Source organism: Gymnoscopelus braueri, assembly GCF_963280865.1.
Source record: "Gymnoscopelus braueri genome assembly, chromosome: 6".
Taxonomy (NCBI): domain Eukaryota; kingdom Metazoa; phylum Chordata; class Actinopteri; order Myctophiformes; family Myctophidae; genus Gymnoscopelus; species Gymnoscopelus braueri.
In genome coordinates this window covers 38,535,622-38,555,813 of record NC_137607.1, presented here as the reverse complement: position 1 = coordinate 38,555,813, position 20,192 = coordinate 38,535,622, and the positions used below count along the sequence as shown (strand labels likewise).

The window sequence follows — 20,192 nt, the reverse complement described above, 5'->3', positions numbered from 1 at the left end:
GGGTGACAAACATGAGTGAACTGTAACAACTGATTGATGCTTTGACCCTACGCATTATACTGTACAGCGTCATGACTCATGAGTAATGACAGTACATGCACATTTAGATTTTGATAGATGGCCTTGCCCTGGCAGGAAATCAAACTTATTCAGCAGATTATGAAATGTGTGTGGGTGTCATCATGGCAAGTCATTCTTCATCAGATAGAATATTTAATTGATTGAAATGAGGCAGTGAGTTTGCCGGTATCCCTCAACCCGCATTAATGTTGTCGTTCTGAGCTAGTCCAGCGGGGCTTCATCAACAGGGGTGTGAGTGTGCGGTTTCAAAAGGGCTGTACCACCCCAAGTATATTTACAGGGGTGTCAGAGCTGAGCTGAGCTGAGCTGCAGCAGCTGCAGATTGAGGCCAGTCTGACTCAAGCTAGCTGTCTCTATACAGTGTTGATCAGCTACCACAGCTGTGGAGCTATTTAGGGAAGCCCCCCCTTGTTGTCTCTGTTGGGTTCTGGACAGAGGAGTATGGTATGCCTCTGGGATTCACTGACCTGCCATAATCTTGAGGAGCAAATGACTGAATCAATGAGATGGGATGAAAAGAGCGTCTCTTGACTTAGATCATTGCATGTCTACTAGTATGTGCCAGTGCCACCCATTGTTTTGCAACTTAATTCCTTGCAACAGCAGTTTCATTTGTGACTTCAGGAATCAGGAAACTGCACAGCATCATTATCCATTCATTATATTAGTCTATATTCAAATACGTTTTCTCAACCTGTCCAGTTATGTTCAGTTTTCTAAATCCTATGTGTCGTCCTCGCCTCTCAAAATCCTCACTGTATTCCATTGCTTTCACACACAGCGACTAATGATGCACAGTAGCCTCGCGATCAGATTTCAGTTCCAAACATTAGCTGGTGGTTTGTCTCTTATACTGGGGGCTATCCTGAAGTCTGTACTGCTACTCCACAACTCACTTGGAATTATTATTCAGGAATACTGAAACTGTAACATTTTGTTTACGGTTACTGTCGTGAGTGCATGCTGTCAGATTGAAGTGTATCAAGCTTTTGTATAAATATATGGGTATTCGTAAAAGCTATGATTGATCAGTTATTGGCAATATTTGTACAATATTAATTAATTAATAATGTCTCTGTGATCTCTGTGAGAACATATATAATTTAGTATCACTTCAGATTTAACAAAGACATAAAAAACTGTCTCTTTAAGGCAGTGGTTCTCAACGTGGTTTTCCAAGGGGTCCACGGCTAAATGCGTTAATTAGCATCACAATCATTTAACTACTTTATACATTTATAGGTTGGCTATTCAAAAAAAGCAGATATAAGCTCAAGAAAAATCTTGAAAGTGTTAAGATAATAATAATTTTGAATTCTTTAACACAAATATTTTCTTCTGGGGGTCCCTGGCACAAAACATTTTCAGATGGGGGTCCGCGGCCAAATATATATACATTTGGGGGTCCTTGGCACAAAAAAGTTTGAGAACTACTGCTTTAAGGGCCCTTGTCAACCCAGGTTTGAATCGGCCTAACTTCTCACCCCATTCAACGCCAGTGCCCACAGTATTTTATGAGCAGGGCCTGACCTTAGGAAGTGGGAGTGAGTCAGCAACTGTGCATGATGACTGACAAAGTGTGAATCGTTTCTATTTACACCCACAACAACTGAAAAAACATTTGTTCATCTTAGTTTAAAGGAACATTTGCCTGTAAATAATTCATCAGAGGACCTGCTCTTGTGGCAGCCTTTAATGCAAGGCCTACATTAAATTCCAATTCGTCCAATTCGACATGCTCAAAATAGGGATACCAGGTTGAAAGTCTATTTGTCATGCTTGTGTGTGTGACTGTAACAAATAAAACCCACTGTTCTGTGGGACTCTTGACCTGTCGATGTGCATCGTAGTTGTTATTGCATTGTACAGCAACCGGTGTCTCATTTGTGTCTAGCAGGAGAAAAACAAAAGGCAACCTGGTTTCCTTTTAGATAAGCCAGGCATCCAGGCTCTGACCACCAGCAAGTGGCCTTGATAGTGTATGTCAACTTATAAAGGCATCTCTGTAAACATTAGCAGTCAACCTTAACAGTAGCTGCTCAAATGAGTGTCAAATTTCTCCTACAATTTATGCCATTTTACTGCCTATTTGTAACTTTTTCAAATGTATTATTTCGAAAAGTATGACTTTCATTTTCTTGTTTCTTTTTCTTATGCTGTTTTGCTGCATGCCTTTTGGTATTTTAGTGCAGTTATTGTATGATCAAATGAGAAAGGTGATATTTCATGGTGTACTATAATTACCCCCCCCCCCCACCTCCATCATGGGCCTGTGAAGAAATCATTATCTAGAAGACATCTGTGCAGTAGCCTAGCCTTGAGCACATTTTCTAAATATTTTCATGCAACACTGTAGAGATAATTGATTCCGGAAAACAAATAATGTGAACCAAGTCAAAAGTCTAAACTAAAAACTTTTGACATGAGATGCATTGTGAGCTTGTAGATCTGCAATTTTTTTTACATTTTGAACTTCTGAAATTGGACATTCTGCACAATGAGTACTTTTACTTTTGTTACTTTAAGTACACTTTGATACCAATACTTTTATACTTTACTCAAGTACATTTTGAATTCCGGACTTTTAGGCTACTTGTAACAAAGTATTTCTACATTGCAGCATATTGATACTTTCACTTAAGTAAAACATGGGAGTAGCACCACTTCTAACCATTTCATCCATTGACCACGCGCACGTCGTGCAGCCAGGGAATGATTATCGTATGCCCTCCGAAAAACCCTAGAACACACCACTGCAGGAAACGTTCATTTTATAAATACTACTGTTGACTTGTTACATAAACCTGCAGCCCAGTGAGCCCATGCAGTCTGTCTGATAACAGGAAAAAGGATCAAGCGTGTGTTCATGAACACTTGAACAGCTGAACCTGAGGCTGCGGCTGGTGCGCAGGGAATGTGGGAGACGGCAGAAGGAACGCTACTTTTATGGAGAGCGGTCACCGATACGTAACCTCACCCACTCCACTGTGAACAGCGCGCACGCTGTGGACGCGTCTCTGTGACTTTCCACTTTTCTGGATTGTTCTGCTTGGCACACCAGTTCACACACAATACATCAGCCTGTTCCCTACAAAGGATTCTTATGACAATAAGGAGGACGGCATCATAAAGAGGTAAGCTTATTTCATACACATTTAAAAAGCTAGATAGAAGGGAAAAGTCAATAGCCTCCTAACTGCAAATCTCCAATACACCTATAGGCTATTTCTTCTATATCGGCAAGGTCAAAGTTTATAGGGGACATTTCATAGTGCAGTCTATTTTTTATTTCATTTTCTATAAAAACATAATTGAACCGATGGTGTTTTTTCTTGTAAAGGGCTATATCTCATTCACCTGTCGGCCATTTGAGTGTAAATGTTAGATCACGATTTGCATTGGTATCCTCTTAATTACTTGAGATAGACTAGTCGCTACATTGTGGCTATAGTACATTGACAATGTTGTAAAAGACACAATGAGTTATTAATGAAACTTTATTCAAGCCACAGTTAGTCGACTATTGTAGCCCAGGCAGGCACACTGTCATGATGTCTTGTGCCAGCTGAGTACATTATGACAGCCATAAATAGAACTTCCCTTGGCAGAGCAGACATACATGTATATGGTTAAAGATGATATGGCAGTTCAAGCTCATGTTTAAAATCATCACAATAACTGGTTTAAGACAACGGTAATGATACATGTGTTTTAATTATGTTAGTAATATAGGCCGATTTGTTTTTGCAAATAGTTGGAGTCAGTGGCAGATCAGTTCATTGCAGTGAATGTTAGATGCAAGTGCAATTCATATATTGATGGAGCTAGTGTTCCCATAATATATACTGTATGTAAGTATATATTATGGTATGGCCTATTATGTCCAATGGCCTCGTGTTGTTTTAAGTACTGTTGATTTTTATTTTTTCCATCAAGATCGACTTTTTGTAAGTTAATAATATTATTCATCAACGAGCCCCTATAGTTTGCCCCCTCTTGACCTTATTCTCAGGCAAGTATTGGAATGTCTAGATCAGTATCACATTGCGGTTGTACCACTGACACATTATAGGGAAGTCAAAGGAGGCCAGGAGACAGCTAACAGCATATTGCCATCATCCTTAAATTATGTTTTATTTTATCATCCCATCTTTAGTGATCAAATGACAAGCTAGTGGTTCTCAACCTTTTCAGGCCGTGACCCCCCAAAATAACTATATTTGAACTGGGGACCCCCAACCCTGACAAGCACTTGGAATTGTAGGAGTTGAGGCATTAAATTTAGTTTGACTCGGTTCCACAGATAAATATTGTGAAAATAGCAGATCTACAAGCTCACAACGCCTCGCAATGTAGATCGGCTATTTTAATTTCTTAAATGTATTTCTTATAGCCTATTAAAAAGGTCTTAAAAGTCCTTAAATTGTCGTTTCACTGTAATCTGGGGACCCCCCCAAAAAAATCATGTGGGGACCCCCCTGAGGGTCCCGACCCACAGGTTTAGAACCACTGAGCTAGGTCATCTTAGCTCAAAGGTGTAAGGACAAGGGTCACTGCAGGTAACGACGACAACATTGGCAGCTAAATGCCTAAAATAAAATGCTAATTAATAATTGTCACAATTAGAACCCATTAAAGAAATCCTTGGATGAAATCGCTGAACATTGGATATGGATTACTCACAGAAATGTGTACAGAAGTAATCTAGACCTAGATTCTAGGTCAGTGGTTCTCAAAGTGGGGTCTGGGGACCCCCAGGGGCCCTTGGTTTCATGGAGCTAAATTATTATTGACAATAAGAACCAAATGGACCCTTATACAGTAGATCTGTAACTCTGAGATTGTACAAATGGAACCCTCTCACTTTGTACACCCTCAGAGTTATGGGGGTCTGTGGACTAATTCATAACAAACTGGGGGTGAATTGAGAAGCCCTGATCTAGGTAATTAATAAAATTTATTTAAAGCATATCTCTCAGAAGTCTTTCTATAGCTGAAAGTGGTCATAGGGCTCTATGTAATATACACATTGTAGTCTTGCAGCAGTTGTAGCATTATACAGTTACAATAACTGTTGTTTTCTGGATTACAACATACTGTACACTAGTCAATATAAGCCAACATGAGGCCATTCAATGGTGCTTCTGTGCATTAAAATGAACGAACCAATCATCAACACTACAGCTGTTTACTGTATTATGCCACACTGACCAGAGTTTCTAAATACATAGACATGTCTGAATGAAAGAGGTATTTCAGGGCACTGATAAACAGCAAAACATTTTGTGGTGAATGACTAACGGCCAAAACAGCCCTCTCACATTCGATTGTCTAGCTCTAAGTCTGGCCATTTTGTCAAGAGTCTGTGGGGGCGACATGTGGGCTCTGTCCAACTTGAGCTCTGTCCAACTGCGTATCACCTATCAGAAATAGCCATGATCACATGGCCTGGACACTGAAGTGGGCTATAATTAGGACCCACAATGTGTTCCGTTTCAGTGTAGGGAAGTGGGGCACCCCTTTCTTCCCCTGAACTCTGTAGTCAATAAGGCTATTATGTTCAGACTGGCATCTCAAATCAGATGTTTTTGGGCTATCTAGATTGGATTCAGATTGTTTTTTATCAAGTCAGTGACTTGATTAGACAGTGGACAATACATAACAATATTCATACAGACGTACGTACAAACCCCAACATCTGACTTTGAGCTGAACATTTGTTATTTAAAGTACCTGGAATATAAAGTAGCTACTACTGGTACATCGGTTGTTCTCAAAGTATCCTTGGTCCTTGAGGGGGTCCCTAGGATAATGTGTTAATTTAGCATCAAAATCAATTTAACCACTCTTACCCTATATACATTGGCTATTTGAAAATAGCCAATCTACAAGCTCACAATGTGCTGCATTGCAACCCGTTGTGAGCTTGATCGGCTATTTAAAAAAAATCTTGCATGGTAGTTCCCTGGCACAAAATATTTTCAGATGGGGGTCTATCCTTGACATGAAAACGTTTTTTGAAACACTGCTGTACATGACAGAAAAGTGATTATGGGTTCTGCCATAAAGCTCTATCTACCAAATCTCAGCTGCATTATCATTTTGTGTTTGTCTGACGTTAAAATGTGTCTTTTAACATGTAGGATCTGAAGTGAGAAGATAACTGCTAACTGATACTTGATACATTTCCCTTTTCTTTGCAGGTAACATTTAAAGTGGGCCTGTCTGTCAGCTTGTCACTGTGGCACAAAGATGACTGAGGTTGCACAGGTTATGGCTGATGTCACACATGACACGGACAATATCACCAATGAACATGACGATGACATAGATGATGTGGAAAACAAGGAAGAGGAGGAACCCATGCTTGATGAAGGTGATGAAACACATAATGACGAGGAAGAGGAGTGCGCTGATGAAGGTGATGATGACACACATAATGACGAGGAAGAGGAGCGCGCTGATGCTGAGACCGACAACACACACAAAGTGAACGGTATGGAACACAAAGACAATGACACAGCCGATGAGAAAAAGGAGGATTCACAAGCAGTAAATGGTGACACAGAACCAACAGAGGAGACGGAAGAAACAGAGCCTGATGCAAGTGAACAGAACATTTCTGATGTGGCTCAGAAGCAAGAGGTAAGACCTTCATGAACAAATACATGTCATTTACTTCCTACTATAGGTACACAAACAGAGTCCCATGTAAATATATAATGAATTATTATTATGATATTTCTCTGGAGAGGTAAGAGTGCAGGGCCTCGTTTACAATGCAGGAAGCTGCAGCATCCATGAAGTAGCTTGGGGTTCAGTGCCTTGCTCAAGGGCAACCTTGGCAGTTTAATTTGTGGTAAAAAGAAAAGAGTCTGCACACTGTAAAATAACTTGCTCTTCAGAAGGCCATTCTGAAGAAGACCTTATGTTGGTTGAAAACGACTGACTGGGAGCAAGTTATTTTACAATGTGCGGACTCTATTTTCTTACATGTCTTTGATCAGTTTATCCTGCACCAGTTTTTTTTTTTATGGTGGATGTGCAAACTCTTTTTCGTTTGATAGTTACATTTGTGGACCATAGCTAACCCACCCAACATGTGTAGTGTATGGATCTAACTGAACCTTGACTTGACTTTTCAAGCAAATTTAGTTTTTTCATGATACAATTCTCCATATTATTCAAAAATGTTAACCGTCCACCATTTTTTCCCCTCACTGCAAAATCTCACCACATTCAATGTTCTGTCTCATGGCAAATATTATACTTTTTCTCCACTACGATTATTTGAAAACTTTAGTTACTAGTTACTTTGTAGATTTTAATTATTATTACAAAACATACATTGCCCTATATACATTTTGGCCATTTGAAAATAGCCTATTTCGGCCATTTGAAAATAGCTGATATACAAGCTCACAATGCATCGTGATGTGACGCATCGTGAGCTTGTAGATCTGCTATTTTCAAAATATTTTTTATACATTTTATACATTTGAAAACTTGTGAAATGGGACATTCTGCATAATGAGTACTTTCTACTTTTGGTACTTTAAGTACATTATGATACCAATACTTTTGTACTTTTACTCAAGTACATTTTTAATTCCTGGGTTTTACTATTTCTACATTGCAGTATTGATACTTTTACTTAAGTTAAAACATTAATTGTACCTTTTCCCACCACTGTCTCATCATTCTGATTTGACCAACAGAAACTCCTCCTCCGGTCCAGGAAGCCAGTGGCCAGGAGCTACGTACCCAAGGACAAGGACAAAGGAGAGGTCAAGAACAAGTTTGAGGCCATGCAGAAAGCCAGGGAGGAGCGCAGCAGGAACAGAACCACCGAGGAGAACAAGAAGAGAAAGGAGCAGTTCACCAAGGAGAGAGCCTATCTCGTCAGGAAGCAGCAGGTCAAAGACAGATAACCCCCCCACTAACCGTCCACTGTGACCTGCATGGCATGATGAGGCATGACCAGGTGACAACACTTGTGGTTTGTGTGACAATTCACCACATTATACAGAACAACACCAACATCAATCACAGATCATTTTAAAGCTACGATCTGTGAGTTTTGCGTCCGTTGACTCCCTCTCTCGACAGAGAGAAGTAATTGCAAAGATGTAAAGATGAAATATTAAAAAAACTATAATAAAGATTGACATTGTCAATACTCTGCCATACAGATTGGTTAAAATAAATAAGTCCCAGATTGTAGTTTTAAATAATTTACTAATTGATTATTGTAATGAATGATTTCTTTAATTATTCAATTTACAGAAATACTCCATGAGCAATGGTTTGTGCTTCATAAATCAACAAAAATAAATAATAACACAATTAATATGGACACTGACACTGAAAAAAAAACATGAAAGCAGGTACAACTTGATTGGTTGTAGAAGACAAGCTCTGTAATAAAACCGTGGTGAATACGGTGATAGTGTAATGTGAGTGGATTACCAGTGACATACAGAGAGAACAGCCTCCCAGTTCACAGCCGTACTGTATCTCTACAGGAAGGGACACCTGCGCTGATCTCCCTTCCTTGCCAGCATGGGATGCTCCAATCAGAGGCTCATCCGTGGGTCACATGACCCAGTTATTAACAGGGATTAGGTCCCTGTTCTTGCTGGGACCAGCATGGCTCCTCAGGTGCAAAGCAGATGATCCTAGCTAAACCATTGCCTCACGTACTCTCTGTCTGGTCAACCGCAGATAAAAGAACTCCTAGCCTCCAGCGATGAGGAAGAGGAGGTGAAGCCAGCCAAGGTAGAAAAATCCTACGTCCCCAAGATCACAGGTATGACATGTGGGTGAATGGGAGGAGTGGAGTCTGTGATAAAGAGGGGTGTCCGGTTGGCCATTTGGTTAAAGAAGTGTAGGGAGTGGTTCACAGCTTACCTCTTGTGTTGTGCTCTTCGCTCCTCTATATCTGGCATCCCTCAGGAAGTGTAAAGGGGAAATTCGCAGAAATGGAGAAGCAGAGACAAGAAAAGGAGAGGAAGAAGGCGGGCGACGAGAGGAAGAGGAGGGTTGCCCAGGATACCAGTGAAAAGGCCAAGATTCAGAAAGAACTGGCACAGAAAGCTGCTGAGGTATGTAAACATGAGGGGATTCCTTTGGTATGGGGCCACATGTGAAACGGGCTGGTCTACATTATTTAGCTATAGTATACCCCGCTGAAGGGAATGGCTTCCAATCATCTGTAATCATTCAGGTAATCCTCAGCTGCTACCCGGATGAGTTATTTTAAGTGCCATTTGAAAGCCAAACAGAATGGGAACAACATGGGAACTTTTGCTTTCATAGCAGTTGCTTTCATAGCAGCATAGAGCCTTTGGGGATTTTAAGACAGATAGCGTAAATGTATTTTTATTGGATATGACACTCCACATCAACAGCATACTGTAGGTTAAGACAAGATTTGTGCGTTTAGGCTAAGTATACCAATAGTCAGTGTAGTCCTTGTGAATGTGTAAATGTTATGTAATGATGCTTGTTCCAGATAAGCAATTATAGGCTTTTACATAACCTACTAGCACTATTTCTGGTGTTCCTCAAAGTAATCACAGTTCAGTGAGCTAAATATTCAACTGTGTATACATATATTATTACAAAACTCTAACAATGTTAAACTGTTTTTTTATCCAGCATTTCATTTGTACTAATACCAGTGCAGTGTTAACCAAAGTCAACAATACTGTAGAGACAACATCATAAAAGTTAGATTAAAGTATGTAATATATTACTGTAAAGCATTTAGGATTATTGATTAAGTGAGCAGCAATTAGGATAGATTATGCTACTGTATAAAACATTGTCAACAATGCTAGTCCTCATGCTGGTGGATTCACTAGGTCATAAACTTAAGGTAGTTACAGTGAGATAGCCAGAAGCCAATCATTATTTATAGTCTCCCATAATCATTTATGCCTGAAAATATGACTTAATCAATATAAGAAATGCAGTGTTACTCTAAAACTGTAACCATGTACCGGTATTTACAGTACAATAGTGATATTACTCAATGCTTTCCATGTTGCCCATGATTTTTCAGTTGATCTTCAATAGAGAGGGAGAGAATGGAATATCATATTTTATTATGTGTTATATCCTGGATATTTATTTATTGCTACTGTATATATATACACTATATTTATTCATTATGGTTCTAACAAGGCCACAACAAGTTCTCTTCCTGTGGGGCTAATATCTCAAGATTGTTGATGGTTTTGTTTTGAAAGGCACTGACTCAGTGATCTTGAAACAACTGAGACAATCTACTTATATTGCTGCCTGGACCACAGACACTGCCAGGTGTAGACAGCATGTGACTGGCAAATGTTTCCCACACCCCACAGTGACTAATTTAGCTCCTGTCCCCTTCCTCACTATGACTGACTTAGAACTTCCTATCTTAGCCTCACACTTGCACTCATAGACTTACGACCTGCTGCAAATGGTGACCATTAGAACCAAAGAGCCCCTCCCCCCTCCTGCAACCCAATGTCCTCTTATCTTCAGTCTGAGGGTGTTTGGGGTTGTTTGTTAAGTGACCTACATTCAACATATTTTTCCCTATAGTCTGGGTGTCAGACTGACCCTAACCATAACCCATGGAGATGTTTAATGTGAAAAATCTTAACACTCTTCCACTGTCTTTTAAACACTGCATTGAGAACATTCTGGGAACAACGGTAGCATGTTTTGCCACGACGTAGTTAGAATTCACATTTTAATGGATCCACTCTGAAATTATGCTTAAAGTCGCAAGCTAGGAAAGTGATACTACCAGATAGGAAAAATAAGAAAAACGAAGCAATGAAAAACACAAATAAACAAAACTCTCTGTGTATGTACCTTCTAGGATGGAGATGATAGTATGCTGATACGGGTGGTGCCAGGGAAAGCTTCACGAACTCCAGGCAGAATCAAGGTAAACTTTGAAGACCTGGAGAAGAGTCGTGAGGATGGCCTGAAGAAGAAGGCAGAAGAGGAGAAGAAGAAACGGTACGCTGAAATCAAGGAAGCCAAGCGGTGCTCAGTCGCTCTACAGGTGAGCCCAGGAGTGTCCATTTCCATATACCCATTGTTTATGGAGTAAACGATTACTTTCTGAATTCCATCTCTCGGTTTCTCTAATATATTGAGGATTATAAGGAGGGTGTTATTCTCCAAGGCCAGGTGGGTGAGTTTGGGACGATTCCCCTTCTCTGGGATTTAAATCCACATCTTTGGTCATTTATTTTCATCTCCAATTACATTTCTAAATGGCATTCTAATAACATTCCACTCTCTATTCTTTTTCATGAATCACACCCTAATTATAAGATATACAATATCATCCTCATTGTAATTGTTTAGTTTTATTCAAATTCTTTTGTTGTTAAGGCTATATAGATACATAGAAGATTTGCACCATTATTTCTTAGACAAATAATGTGCTACTGGGCTGTTAGATTTAAATTCATTGTTTCTCCTCGTCTGCTTTCAGGATGATGATGATGATGAAGAAGACATGAAAACCACAGAGAGGGAGCAGGTGACCCCTGGAAAGTTGAAGCTGTCGTTCGAGGACCTGGAGAAGGACAGACAGGAGCAGAGGAAGAAGAAGGCTGAGGAGGAATCCAAACGCCGTCTGCGGGAGGAGAAAAAATCATTTGACGAGGCCAAGCTTGAAATGGTGACGCACCAGTGCATTTCTTTACACATCCCAATGTGATGCACTTCAGCTGTGTGTTGATCCCTCTGGTTGATCCATGCTTTCAGATTCTAAAAGTTAGGAGCAATTACAATTTACAATTTATGCATTTAGAAGACGCTCTTATCCAGAGTAAATGGCATGTCAACTAACGCCAGGGTAATGTAAATAGCATGCAAAGAAAACAATGAAGTGCTACAAAGTAACAAGGATACTATGTAAACATCAAACCTAGCATCTGTCTAAACAACATTTAAATAAGAAGAGTCTAGGTAGAGCATTTGCCACGGTGTCGTAGGGCAGTGGTTCTCAACCTGTGGGTCGGGACCCTCAGGGGGGGTCCCCAGATGACAGTGAAATGACAATTTAAGGACTTTCAGGGCCTACAAAAAAATAAAAAGAGCTTGTAGATCTGCTATTTTCACAATATTTATCTGTGGAACCTAGTGAAACTAAACTGGATGCCTCAACTCCTACATTCCAAGTGCTTGTCAGGGTGGGATGTCCCCAGTTCAAATATAATAATTTTGGGGGTCACAGCCTGAAAAGGTTGAGAACCACTTCACTGTCATAGGGAAGGGAGGGACAGATGTCCTGTGTTAGTTTATCTAAGTTAAGGGAAGGGGTGTAGGGTTGGATCATGTCCTGATGGTGAAGGCCTTGTCGGCCATCACCAGTGAGGCAGGAGCGCAGTATGACGTAGGTTTTGTCTATTCTTTGTTGTTATTCCTCTCAGGCTGAAGACGGGGAGGATACTCAGGAAGGTCAGGAGGAGAAGGACGATGTCCGACCTGGAAAACTGCAGCTGAGCTTCGAGGAGTTGGAGAGACAAAGGGTAGAAGGGGTGCGTAAGAAGGCAGAAGAGGGGTACAAGAGACGGATGGAGGAGGAGAGACGAGCCTTCGCAGAAGCCAGGAAGAGCATGGTCAATATACTTTCACTTTGTTTTATTATTTTCAGATTTTTAAAGCTGTAAGACCTTACATGTAAATACTTTTCATTGTTCACCCCCCCCCCCCCCCATCCCCCCGTCCAGGGACAGCAACCACGCGACACGACAAAATCACATCACAAATACATAAGTAGAGAAAGAAATATATAGGAGAAATAAATAAGTAAAGAAAAATACAAATACAGATCAAGAACATCATACCACTGTTAGTAAAGAAAGTGTTTTTTCACAACTCTCTTTTTTCAATGGGTGGGGTCCCGAGAGCATAATGTCCATCATGAAATAGAAATAGTATATTCAGTAGTCTGGAAACATGACAGAATGTCTCAATTTAGGCTCATTTAGAAGCATTTAATTGATATAATACTTATGCACTATTCAGGTGATTATACAGGATTTTTATTGAGCGATGCCGTTATGTGACGAAACCTTAGATGCAAAAAAAGTTTATGCTGACATGTAATTATTGTACTTATCGTACGATCCAAAGCTTAGCATTTTATACTCTTCTACTCAGCTGGTGGATGAAGACGATGAGGTGTTCATGGCCTTGGTGAACCTGGAGGGCAATAAACCAGGGAAGCTGTGCGCCAGCTTCGAGGAGATGGGGCGCCAAAGAAGGGAGGAGGTGCATAGGAGGGCAGAGGTGGGGGCCAAGAAGAGACTAGAGGAGGAGAAGAAGCTGTTCGCAGAGGCCCGCAAGAACATGGCAAGTCTGCAGGACGAACTGCACAGGAAACATCTGCATGGATACAATACTGACACAGCTCATTTAATCATAGCATGTTCTACTAAAGGCTCCTGTGTGTTCTATTATTCTTTATAGAACATCATGAACAAATAGCGTTCATGATGCTGCTCAATGTCTGGCATGCCACTTTGTTGTTGTCCTTGAGTACTTGTTATCAGATTTAAGTACAGAAACATTTCAGTATGGGTTTCAGCACATTGCCATGAGTCAAACAATCATCTTTACTTGCAGCATGAGACAGCATAGAACATACTGTATCAATAACATCTGGAAATGATTCCACATAAATGCTTTCCTTGTCCAGGGCCGTTTTAGAATGCCGGGGGGTCAACATAATACACATTATTTGCCTACTCAAAATTAACACAAACATTAACATTTGATAAAATAAACAACCAAAATTGTTATCTTTAATTTGGATTCCTAATTGGACATGGATTAATGGTATCTGTTTATGTACAGTATATTATTCTGATATAAATGGCACACCTGCAATGCTGATCCCTTTTCCAAATTAATAGTTGAAGAGCCCTGGACTGGATCAGGAAAGTTCTGCATATGACGATGGAGAAGTAAGATATTCTTAATTTCAAAAGCCTTTTGTATTTACAATATGGTGACTGACGGGAATAATTTTGTCCATATGCTGCTGTTATATTCAATGTAAGTACAAATGTCAGAACCATCCAGAGGATAATATTGCTGCTTTGCTGTGATTTGAGTGCTGTCTTTGAAGTGTGTGCACAAGGGTGCGTTATTATTTTATTTTGTTTTAAACGTTGACAAGGTCTTCTAGGGTTAGAAGGTTATTTCAGACTTGGTGAGTAGGTGATGTTGCCTTGAACTCTTATGGCCTATAATAGAATGCGGCCAATACACAATTTGATGTTTGCTTGCTTATGTTGCAAGTTGCTGATTGTTGTGGCTATTTTATAAATTGAAGCCAATACTGAAATTAGACAACCCTACACTGAAATAGCCTAATTAGTGTTAGGTCTGTGATGTAAGACCTGATCTATGATTTAGTGATTGTCTCCGCCAGGCCGAAAGGCATGGCGAGAGAGTATGTTTTGCCCCCTGTCCGTCCGTCCGTCCGTCCGTCCGTCCGTCCGTCCGTCCGTCCGTCCGTCCGTCCGTCCGTCCGTCCGTCCGTCCGTCCGTCCGTCATTCTGTCTGTGTACAGCTAATCTCCGGCACCGTTGGCTTGCTCGCAGTGAAACTGTGCACACACACTCCCTGGATGCCACAGCAGAACCTCTGCCCCAAATTTTTCACATTTGCCTTTTATAGCGCCACCAGGAGGCCGATTTGTGCAAAACATATTTTTTGACAGTACTCCTACAGATTTTGTCCCAAAATCCCGCAAATCTCTATAGTCATTAAACGAAACTGGTCTTTCAGATTTTTCATATTCCATCCTGATTGGCTAAAATGGCTTCCAAAGTTTGCAGGAGTGCTCCGTTTTGAACAAAATGCCTCAAATCATGAACACAGCATGCAATTTCCTTGACATTTTGCACGCATATTTCCACTATGCCGAGGAAAAAATGCCACTTGAAAATGTTCAAATCAACCTCATGGTGGCGCTATAACAGGCCGATTCATGTTTTTACCTATAACTGCACCGATCTGTGAAAAAAATTGGAAGCGCACTCCCTAAAGGTCAAGGAAAAACCCTTGCCCTGCATTTTTCACATCTGCCTTTTATATTTTATATATAATATATATATATATTACTCCTTCCGATTTTATCCAAATTTCACGCAAATCAGTACAAATGATGTCTATAGTCATGGGATCAAGACGGATGTGTTTGATTTTTCACATTCCATCCTGATTGGCTAAGATTGACATCTACAGTTTGCAGGAGTGGCTTGTTTTGAACAAAATGCCGCAAATCATGAACGCAGCATCCGATTACGGTCAAACTTTGCACGCACATTCACACTATGTTGAGGAGCAAATGCCATCCTTTTAACATTGGCCTGTTATAGCGCCACCAGCAGGTCTAATCTAGCAAAACACATTTGAACAAAATGCCTCAAATCATGAATGCAGTGTCCGATTGCCATGCAAGGCCTAAGAAGAAATGGCACCCTTTTCACATTGGCCTATTATAGCGCCCACCAGGAGGCCACAATAACCTACCTGACCTGGCGGAGACATGCGCTCCGAGGAGCACTTTTTCTAGTTTTGATGTGTGCTCGACCAAAACAAAACATTTTTGGGCGGTGAAACCGCCCCTATAAGTGAGGTTTGGAAATTTGTACAATTATCTTGGGCAGTGAAACCGCCCCTATAAGTGAGGTTTGGAAATTTGTACAATTATCCTGCGCTGTGATTGGCCAATCACAATCTATTCAGGACTGTGATTGGCCAGTGTCACATGACACATGTGCATAGCCCTATATAAGAAACCATAACTTTAAAAAAATATATACATTTGTTTTTTTTTTATTATTTTTTCGTCCATCATAAAGAGTGTTTCAATACATTTATTTATCTTTTGTACATGATTGGTTGACTCCATTCAGTATTGTGATTAGCTAGCAAGACACCGCCCACTTCACACAGGGTGTGATTTTTTATTTGTGTTGAGTGATACATCACACGCCACTTTGGCACTGAAGCATAAATAAAGCTTGATTTAGTCAGATCACCCCCTTACACAGTTGTCCATCTTTGTACATGTGCCACAACAGGCACCAGATGAGGAAGAAGCTGGCATGGACAGAAGTGAGTCTCAGGACGCATTAAACCCAAGAAAACTGGAAATGAACTTTGAAGAGCTGCTGAAGCACAAGGAGGAAGCCGAGAGGAAACGCAAGGTGGAGGAGCGCAAAAAGAAGATGGAGCAGGAGAAGAAGGAGTTTGAACAGCTTAGACAAGAGATGGGAGAGGTCAGTCTGAAAGATGTGGTCGTGAATTTATTTGTGTATCAATATATTGTGCTTATGTTTACTCCTCACTATCAGGTGAAAAGAAGCAGCTGGTGACACTATGTGTTTCTGGTGAAACATAATATAGAACACATAATATAAGAAAGGCAAAACATTTTCAAACTAGCCGATCTACAAGCTCACAACGCCTCGCATTGCAAGGCATTGTGAGCATGTAGATCGGCTATTTTCACAACATTTATCTGTGGAACCGAGTCCAACAAAATGTAATGCCTCAATTCCTACAATTCCAAGTGCTTGTCAGGGTGGGGGGTCCCCAGTTCAAATATGATTATTTTGGGGGGTCGTGGCCTGAAAAGGTTGAGAACCATTGATCTACACTCTCCCCAGGCCAACTGGGGCTTAGCAGTGACAGAGACCATGTTGTAGTACTGTATAGATCATGGTTCAAGGAAAATGTGCAACTATTAAAGTTCACAGGACATTCAGGACAGAGGTGTTATTTTTTATACAGAGTGAAACCATCTATAATATTTAAATCTGGTTCATTCCTCTAGGATGAGGTGAACGAGACCACTGATACTGTGAGCAAAGAATACCAAGAGCTGACCAAGCTCAAGAGAACCGGTTCCATCCAGGCCAAGAATCTCAAGTCCAAGTTTGAGAAGATCAAGCAGCTGACTGATGAGGACATTCAGAAAAAGATTGATGAGGAACGAGCGAGGAGGAAGGCCGTTGATGACGAGATCAAAGAGAGAGAAACAGGGAGATTCCAGGAGGTAAGAGCGCTAGCGTACCTACTGAAACATGAGAATATGAGTGGGTTATTTCAGTGTTTCTCATTGAAAAGATTGTTTTTTTGCCCATCTGTTTAGGAGGATGAGGAAGACGAAACGAGTCCGATGAAGCCTGAGGAGACACCGTTCAAACAGAAGGTGGACATGCGTGCACGATTCGAACAAATGGCCAAAGCCAGGGAGGAGAAAGAGAAGAAGAAGGTGGAGGACCAGAAGCTGCAGAGGATGCAGTTTGAGCAGCAAGAGATTGACGCCGCCCTCCAAAAGGTAAATCTCCCTGGGCATTTTTGCTTTTGTTAAAGGACAATATTGGTGTTATTGCATGTTTAACCCATTGAATATAAATAATGTATAGCTACGTTAGATTTTGGAATAATTATTTACCAATTTCATTAATTTGCTTAATTAAACCTTTGAGGTGATAAACCACCTTGAAATGGTCTGTTACTCCGGCTGATATTTCTGTTGCCATATAAGAAGTCATTTGAATCTTTTCTTCAGGGACTATTTATTTTCATCCTAACTTTTCAAGGCAGTCCACGTTTTCAACTGCATAACGTGTACAAAAATAAAATAGAATTCACTGTGTTGGCTTACCTATTTCAAGCAAACCTCAGAAGTTGCTGCTAGTTGATTTTCGCAAGGGAACCTGAAATTAATGGAAACCAGTGGTTTCCTGGAAGGTACGAAAATCCCTTTCAAAAACAGAAACACACACACACACACACACACACACACACACACACACACACACACACACACACACACACACACACACACACACACACACACACACACACACACACACACACACACACACACACACACACACACACACACACCTGTTCTATACTTTGGGAAATTGATGGCAGAAAGATTAAGTGAAATTGACTTGTAGTCAATAGATTAAATACGTGATAAACACCAGCATGGAACTTTAAACTGTGACCGACACAAATGGCAGGCTGTATACGCCAAGTTTTCTTCCCCCTGAACACAGTTTATCTTTTAATGGAAGTGCTGCGTATGCTAGTAACGCCAGCAACATGATGAGGCACTGAATATCTATTCTGCGCTGAGCTGAATAGATATTCCTGCTGTAGTTCCTGCTATAGATAAAACTGCTGTTTTTATCTGGTTGCAGAGAGTTGAGAAATGTTCAACTCAAGTGAAAAAGCTCACCTTGGTGGACACACAGCCTAAGAGTTGTTGGCTTAGGTTTTCCTGGATCTTAGTTAGTTTGTGTGACTGATGTTTGTTACTGTGTTATTTGTATAAATTTTTTTAATTCAGAAGAATGAGGAGGACGAAGAAGACGGAAGCATTATAAACGGCTCTTCTGCAGCCTTCGATGACGAGGAAGATCACGGCAGGTCGGGGGCCCCGTGGTTTAAAAAGCCACTCAAGAACCAGTCGGTGGTGGACTCAGAGCCTGTCCGGTTCACCGTCAAGATCACCGGGGAGCCCAAGCCAGAGGTGACCTGGTGGTTTGAGGGCGAGACGCTTCAGGACTGTGAGGACTATCAGTACATAGAGAGAGGAGAGACTTACTGCCTCTACCTACCCGAGACCTTCCCAGAGGACGAGGGAGAGTATATGTGCAAGGCCGTCAACAGCAGAGGGACAGCGGCCAGTACCTGTATCCTCACAATAGAAAGTAAGAGCACCTTGGTGTGATTGCATGCCTCCATGATACACTAACCCGGTTTCTGAACTCTCTATCAGAAGTGGATCGCATGCTCCTCTTCCTCATGGACTTGGACGGAGAGGCATCTGTGAGTAACCTCTCTCATGTTTCTTTTTTGCAGCTGATGACTACTGATGCCCTCTCCCACCTCATTCTGGAAACTTTCCCTGTTGTCTCTCACTCCTTTTGTAAAATTTCGTCCCTTGCCGTAGGGCCAAACAGTGGAGGGAAGAAAATATGCTTGGCATTCCTAAGGGAGGGAAACACAACACAAACAATATGCAAGATGTTGTTTACATATTGCTTATCTGTAAAACTGCACTCCCCGCTAGAGTAGGAAGAAACTTGTGCCAAAAAACGACATATTATTATTATTAGTGTTATTGTTCCTTTCCTACTGTAGGGCTGCACAACATTTCAGAACTGTCCTTGTTTTATGATGCTAGCTCCTCATGACACATGTGATACCAACGGTTCTTTAACACAAAATGTATACGGTACAAAAATCTGCTCCGGTTCTAACAAGCTACAGTAACTCATAATAACCATCAATTCAACAGGTAATATTCCTGTCGGTAATATTTTCCATACTCTTTGGCACTGTGATACTTTCCTGTTGTCAGTATCATATTGTTCATTATTGTGACAACCCCATGATGCTGGCTATCATCATGACATTTGTCGGCAAGTTATAGAATTTCTCTCATGGCGAACGTCATGACTGCAGGAACAAAACTATGTGAAATCACATCTAACACACTGTCAACAACATAACGTTCAGAAATTTGAAACTTTCATTGCAGGTTTATTTTCATGCATTATCAAAAATTGTATTCTAATGAACACTTTGCTGATTTTTATGTCCCCCAAACGTATTTTTCTTTTAATTTTGAGTTTAATTAAGCTCTTGTTACAGTTGTGATATGTAATGGAGAGACTATACGTTATTTTATGGTTTGATAATAGAAAGTTGTTAGGTTAGCTTGAATAGGCTATTTGTGATATGTTAAATAAGTAAATAAAAACCTTTTAATAAAACATACAAAAACTCTGTGTAAATGTCTTTACTGTGTCTAGTAGAACCAACTATCTAATACTAACATATTTGGATACTCACTCATATCGATTCGGCAATATGTGTTCTACTATTTTCTATGTATTCATTCATTCATTGAATCAATCAATCAATCAATCAATTAATCAATCAATCAATCCAAATTCAATAATTCATTCATTCATATTTCTTATACATTTCTTCTTGGTACAGTTACGGTACTGTTGTTACTGAAACTATTAATTTGTACATATTTTGTT

General features: G+C 40.4%; 1 protein-coding gene across 4 annotated transcripts; it reads left to right on the top strand.

Moving 5' to 3' along the window:
- Positions 1-3,020: 3,020 nt before the first annotated feature.
- nexn (nexilin (F actin binding protein)) lies at positions 3,021-19,929 on the top strand (the record flags this gene model as incomplete). Of its 4 annotated transcripts, none has more annotated exons than XM_080431594.1 (15): positions 3,021-3,215; positions 6,285-6,726; positions 7,800-7,997; positions 8,806-8,890; positions 9,037-9,185; positions 10,958-11,146; positions 11,585-11,773; positions 12,528-12,716; positions 13,261-13,452; positions 14,022-14,066; positions 16,197-16,394; positions 16,952-17,173; positions 17,270-17,458; positions 18,488-18,848; positions 19,000-19,929. In XM_080431594.1, the coding sequence occupies exons 2-15, from the start codon at positions 6,334-6,336 to the stop codon at positions 19,011-19,013; spliced, it is 2,613 nt and encodes an 870-aa protein (XP_080287720.1). In that variant the 5' UTR covers positions 3,021-3,215; positions 6,285-6,333. The 4 variants fall into 4 exon arrangements, with proteins under 4 accessions (XP_080287720.1, XP_080287718.1, XP_080287721.1 ...); XM_080431593.1 differs by having other exon boundaries at positions 3,024-3,215; positions 18,485-18,848; XM_080431592.1 differs by lacking the exon at positions 19,000-19,929 and having other exon boundaries at positions 3,023-3,215; positions 18,485-18,868.
- Positions 19,930-20,192: the final 263 nt, after the last annotated feature.